Source organism: Poromitra crassiceps, assembly GCF_964638095.1.
Source record: "Poromitra crassiceps genome assembly, chromosome: 6".
Lineage (NCBI taxonomy): Eukaryota > Metazoa > Chordata > Actinopteri > Beryciformes > Melamphaidae > Poromitra > Poromitra crassiceps.
Window position 1 is genome coordinate 33,977,292 of NC_139627.1, and position 6,660 is coordinate 33,983,951.

Below are 6,660 nucleotides of genomic sequence, written 5' to 3' on the forward strand. Positions count from 1 at the left end.
AACATGGAGAATGAGCGAGAGAGAGGACATCTGTTTAGGAGATAACTATAGGAGCAACTGCTCTTATCACCTTTCACTTTACACATAGATGTGAATGAAAATATTAAAAGGATGCTTGTGTAACAGATTGTGTAATGCTGTGAATGTTACATCATATTCATTAAAATTACATTAATTTGAGTGCGTTACATAACAAAAAGGTGGGAGTTCAAATGTATGATCACATCGCCTCAGCAATCCATCGCTTCAAATCAACAGACAAATCAGTGTCCAGGTCAGTCTCCCTCCATAAACTCTATTCTGTTTACTGCACTCCTTGCATTGCAAGAGTAGTGTCACAAAATCCCTCTGGCTTTGGCAGGGTAGACTCACACCAGTTACCACGCACCTGGGCAATAAATAGAAATGTCTTTCATTTCAGCAGCACATTAGCAAAAGCTATTCCTACTTCGCACAGATCCACCAACGGCAATTCCACGGGTCAGAGCACCGACCCCACTCCCAAAAGTTCTCATGTGCAAGAGACACAAACGTCTGTTTCTAACTGGCCAACCAAACCAAAGATGAGCCACACTACAAGGAAGCAGAGAAGCGACTGGCCTGCCTGTGCCCCTCGCCCTCTGCCCCCCGCAGAGAGCTGCCCGTCCTCGAGGTCCAGCAGGGTCCCGTTGCGGAGGCTTTCCGTACCATTCCCCATCTCCTCCCGCAGCTCCTGCTGGAGCAGCTTGGAGATGAGGCTGTTGAAGCGGTTCTCCGTCGTGGAGGCGATATCCGAGGGGGCTGTGGTCAGGTTGAGCTCCCCCGGGTCCACGCACGTGCCATTCAGCCGGTCAAACACCACCTCGCCTAGGTCGAGACCCGCCACGGAGGAGGGCGAGGCGCAGGGGATGTCCCGCACCAGCTTGTAGCTTTCCATCCACTCCTTCAGCCACTCGAGGGAGCAGTCACACTCCCAGGGGTTCTTGAAAAGGTAGAGGCGCCCCAGGAAGTAGATGGGCTTGAAAACGGAGAAGGGAAGGGTGGTGAGGTTGTTGCTGTTCAGGTGGAGCGTGATCAGGCTGGTCAGGTTCTCGAAGGTGCCCTCCTCGATGTAGAGCAGCCGGTTCCTGTCCAGGTAGAGCACCTCCAGCTCCACCAGGTCGCTGAACCAGGTCCTAGACACGTTGGTAAACTGGTTCCCCCCCAGGTTGAGCATCTTGAGGCGGCTGAGGCCCTGGAAGGAGACCCGGGGCAGTTCAGACAGCAGGTTGTCATTGAGGTAGAAGTTCTCCAGCCGCACGAGGTCCTGGAAGGCCTGGTCATGGATCACGTTGATGCGGTTCTCCTGGAGGTTCAGGTACCTGTGATGTAAAGAGAGAGAAAACCGAGGCAGTTTTCACTCTAGAGCTTGACTTTAGGGAACAGTTTTTTATAATAGGTATTACGGTCAGATCTGTTTGTCATTCGTCAATTGTGTTGACCAGTCATTGGTTAGTCAAGCTGTCAATCACCATCCATTGTTGAATGAATGTGGACTAAATGTTAGTGGCTGTTACCTGGGTGGGTGGGCCTAATGTCTAATTTAAGGAATAGGGTTCATCTGCAGAGGAGATGATTGAAACCCAGAGAGACAGCCTGGTTTTCAGATGCCAAGACAGCGTGGGTCTGGACAATGGGATGGGGTCTGAGTGCCAGTTTTGGAGGCAGAAAGACTGTTTTGGGAAAGGCATGAAGTTATCTGCAGAGTGAGAGGCTTCCTGTTGCTGAGAGATGAACTTTGGATGTCGAAACCAAGGAGAGAGACTGCTTTGTGACCGTGGGACTAATCACACCCCGGGAGATGTTTGTTTGTCAGCGTTTGTCGTCTGTTTGTATGGTGCCCTTATTAAGAGGCCTGCACACTGGAGTCAAGCTTCAGTACAACACAGCACCAGCTGTCCATGTCACCAGGTGCCTGCCAAGCAGAGGACTGCGGTGCACAGCTGGTTGGAGAACCGGAGCGACAAGGCAAATCGAGGCACGGAAGAAGGTAGGCCCAAAGCCTTATATAAGCCTATGCTGGAACAGCTTTATGCTAGCTCTAACTCATTCATTCATTCAAATGTTTATGGCTGGTTGGTTTGATGATAACAGTGAAAGCCATAGACAACGAGTTAGCCAAAATAGTTATGGTAATAAAAATTAAATAATAGTAATAAAAATGAATGATGGTAATAGGATAGGGACCTCTCAAACGGCATCTCTAACCATCCACGGAGGTCCAGGAGTCTACAGGTTTCATTCATGTAGTGATTTTTTTTTAAACATTTTTTATATACCGGTATTCATGTAGTGATTGATTGGAAAAACCTGTACTCTCTGCCCTCCATGGCAAACAGCTCGAGTCCCCTGTCTTAGATATTCTACTCTCTGACTCACTTGAGGCTCCCCAGGCCCAGCAAGGAGTTGTAGGCCACTGCCTCTATCTTGTTCCTCTCCAGGTAGAGGTGGGTCAGGTTCTCCATGCCCCTGATGGCCCCGGGTATCCTGCGGAAGTTGTTTTCGAAGAACAGCAGCTCCTTGAGCACTGTCTGCTCTAGGAAGATGCGGTCAGGGATGTTGAAGAGGTTACAGTCTGACAGGTCCAGGCGCACCAGCTTCTTCAGCCCCGTCAAGGCGCGTGTATGCAGGTAGCTGATGTACTCATTGTGGGCCATCTTCAGCTCCACCAAGTTGTGCAGGCCCTGCAGGACAGAGGTTGGGTTGTACAGTGAATATGCAGTGTTGACACTGGAAGAAGATTATACACGTTCAGTTGTAAGTTGGGCTAGGCATTATGGACAAAATCACTCAATCACAAACTATTTTCGCACAATGAGATCTTTGATAAATAATCATGAGTAATTAGGTAATTTTGAGTTTTTACATTTAATCAATTTTGAAATAGTTTAAATAACTGCATAACTAAACTGCAGATACAAATTTGACCTGCTTCTTGACAAAAATAGCTGGTAATGTACATCGTATTTTGCCACCTTTATTCATTCATTTATGCTGTATTGATATGGAAAATGTTTTTGGAAAATCTAAGTATGATGTAGTTGTAAAATATATATATTACAAATCCCTCTGTAAATCACCAAATATTTGGTTCATCAGAATCAAACAGGAAAATGTACAAATTGTATCCACACACAAAAGGTTTTCTAACTGATATTGTCCCAATTCAACATTAAAAATGTAATTCTGATCAAATGAAAGGATCCCCCCACCCCACCCCATCACTTGTGCTGCCACCAGAACTGAACCCTGTCCAGCTACCAAGCTAACACACCAATCTGCTGCAGTCAGAAGCTAGAGGGGCTGATGAAAAGGCAGACCTTGAAGGCTCCAGGGGTGACGAAGGAGATGTTGTTGTGGTCGAGGGAGAGGGACCTGAGGGAGGGCAAGGTGCCGAAGGCCCTTTCCGACAGGAACTTGAGTTTGTTCTTGTCCAGGTTGATGGCAGAAGCCTCGCAGGGAAACTCTCTGGGCAGCACAGCCAGGCCGGAGCGGTCGCATAGAACGCTGCAGCTCCTCTCCTGGGTGCAGGAGCAGGATGCCGGACAAGCTCGCACACAAGCCCAGACTGCCCACACAGCCTGAGGCAGCACACACAGCACACAGACTGAAGGCAGGGGAGAGAGAGAGAGAGAGAGAGAGAGAGAGAGAGAACACCAATGGAGTCTGACAATTAGGGATGCTCGAGATGTTAGTTATTTGTTTATCTATTGTATCATCCAATGAACAAAATAACAGCAATGTTAATATCAGTTATGGGTATTGGCCAAAGTTTTCATATTGACATTGGCATTCCTGAGATATCGGGTTAACGAGCTAGAAATTTGACCACCAAAATCTACATGGTACATGGTACAAGTTTGTGTTGATAGCAGGGACAATGGGATATTCTATTCCAAAGGATATGGTACAGTAAGAACATGGTAATACCACGGAAACAAATAAGGCTTCCCTTTACAGTACAGTTTAAGCTTACTTACTGGGTAACTTGTGAGGTTTTACTTGATAACACTTTGGAATGTACATGGTACAAGTTTATAATTACTGAGTAAATACCAGGTAATTACCAGGTAAATAAATACCTGGTAGTTATCGGGTGAATATCCGGTAAATACCGGGTAAATACCTGGTAATTACCTGGTAAATATCTGAGTTATTATCACCCTAACACGGTCACATTTACATGAATTGATGGGCAATAGTGGAGGTTTATAATCTATAATTACTGGGTAAATACCTGGTAGTTGCCAGGAAAATATCTAGTAAATACCGGGTAACTACCTGGTTTACCGGGTAATTACCTGGTAATTACCGGACTGTAAAAGGAAGGGTTACCATTATTATTAATATTAATACTACTAGGCTACTATTGCTACTGCTACTACTACTACTACTACTACTACTACTACTTCTACTACTACTACTACTACTACTACTACTAATAATAATAATAATAATATGAAAATTAAGTAAAGTGAGTCTGGAGGATATTGTTTCATATAGTGCAGAGCATTTTCCTTCTCTGATTAATATGAAACCATCCAACGAAACGGAGCTCCTCCATTTACCTTATGTGCTCTAAAATGAGCTCAGTTTTCTATGCAAGTCTGTGTCCACATCTCGAATTTGGACTCATTTCCCTGCAGGGTACATTCTACTTTAAGCAGCTTTAAATGAAACATTACATCTTTCAGCCATCTGGCATGAGAAGGGGTTCTGGACCCTTTCCAATTTAACAATATGAGGCGGCGTGCCAGAAGTGTTGTGAACGCAATCACCTTGTGCATATTAGATGAGCATGAGCAATTAGCATTGACACCAAACAAGGCAGTGATAGGTTGTGCATCAATAGTGATAGCATATATAATAGCGATATGCTTTGGTTAGAGATCCAAACACTGCCTCCCACAAAGCAGGAAGGTTGGGGCATGTCCAAAACATGTGGAACAATGTCGCCGGAGCAGCCTTGCATTTCTCAGGGTCAACATTAGGAAATATTCTTGCCAGCCTAGTTCTTGAAAGGTGGGAGTGGTGGACTATTTCAAACTGGGTAAGACCATGTCTAAAGGTGGGAGTGGTGGACTATTTTAAACTGGGTAAGACCATGTCTAAAGGTGGGAGTGGTGGACTATTTCAAACTGGGTAAGACCATGTCTAAAGGTGGGAGTGGTGGACTATTTCAAACTGGGTAAGACCATGTCTGCAGCATGGGGAAGATTTGTGCACTTGCTTTAATATTGCCACCCACAAAGGGTCCGTACATTATCCAAAGGTTGCATGTTAATGTTATTTATTCAAAAGTATATTTGAGCAGCAGCAGAAACTTTCTGATTAAGGTTTAGGGGCAAAAGTTAATCGACAACGGTGAATGGAGCTTTATTGGGAAAAGGAGTGTAAGCTTTGCTCACAAATTCTTTGATCTGTAGGTAACGGAAAAAGTCAGAGGCCCTCAGAGCAAATCTTTCTGATAATTGGTTAAGAGAGGCAAACACTCCATCAATATATATATCCTTAATAAAATTGATTCCATTGGAATGCCAGGCTCGGAAAGCCAGGTCAGGGTGAGCTGGAGTAAAGAGGTGGTTGGAAAGAAAGGGTGCCATCAAAGAAGGTCCCTGCAGGCCAAATCTATTCCGAAACTGTGACCATATTTTTAAAGTCTGAAGAATTATTGGGTGATCAAAATATCTTTCCATTTAAATGAAATTATTTTAGGGTTAGCAGCTCTTAAGGCCTGCCGCACCAATTTGATGGTATGGGAAACTCTCTCTCTCTCTCTCTCTCTCTCTCTCTCTCTCTCTCTCTCACACACACACACACACACACACACACACACACACACACACACACACACACACACACACACACACACACACACACACACACACACACACACACACACACACACACACACACACACACACACACACACACACACACACTATTTGCACATTATTATGGCTGTCCATCAACCTAGTTGTATCTTGCACATCTGTCAGTTAAGCATCTTTTCCTTTTCATCAACTTCGTCCGCTGATCTGTGACTGTGCCAGTTCTGCTCCACTGGTGCCGCACTTGAATGTATACGTACTTATATGTTCGGTCTACTACCAAAACATCTCGTCTACATTTGAGCTCCTGTCACATTTTGTCTTGCACCTGAAGTGTCACTCCTGTATTGTGTATCTGTCACCAATTATCTGGATCGTAGTCCTTGTGCACCTGTTCTACTCAACTGATTCTGATTCAGTTTCAAATCAATTCAAGAAGTATGTTGAATGTTTATGGATTGACCTGAAACTGAAATTATAGTGTAAAAAAAGATGGTTTGAATCAGATTTGTCCTCCCAAGTTACACACATTCACACCTGGAAGCTGACCAGTACAACCACAGTCCAATCTGCTGGCCACTGAGCAGCTCCACCGGAGCAGTTGGGGCTGGGGCCTTGCTCAAGGGCACCTCAGTGGTGGTAATGAGGGGGGGGGCATTGCAAGCGCTGCCTTTTCACTTTCCCCACCCAGATTCATCCTGCCAGTCCCAGGGATTGAACCAATGACCCTTCCGGTCACAAGCTCGCTTCTCTAACCGTTGCCCCTGATCTAGTTTTGCTATTGAGTTATACCCAGCAACCATAAGGCTCG

At 45.2% G+C, this 6,660-nt stretch overlaps 1 protein-coding gene across 1 annotated transcript in view; it reads right to left on the minus strand.

Moving 5' to 3' along the window:
• Positions 1-511: 511 nt before the first annotated feature.
• The window catches only part of nyx (nyctalopin), a gene marked incomplete at both ends in the record, with an annotated part of 6,544 nt that continues 395 nt past the window's right edge, over positions 512-6,660 (minus strand). The window contains 3 exons of the mRNA XM_083638198.1: positions 512-1,340; positions 2,398-2,702; positions 3,339-3,625. Coding sequence (XP_083494324.1) covers positions 512-1,340; positions 2,398-2,702; positions 3,339-3,625 — 1,421 coding nt within the window. The remainder of the gene's footprint in view (positions 1,341-2,397; positions 2,703-3,338; positions 3,626-6,660) is intronic.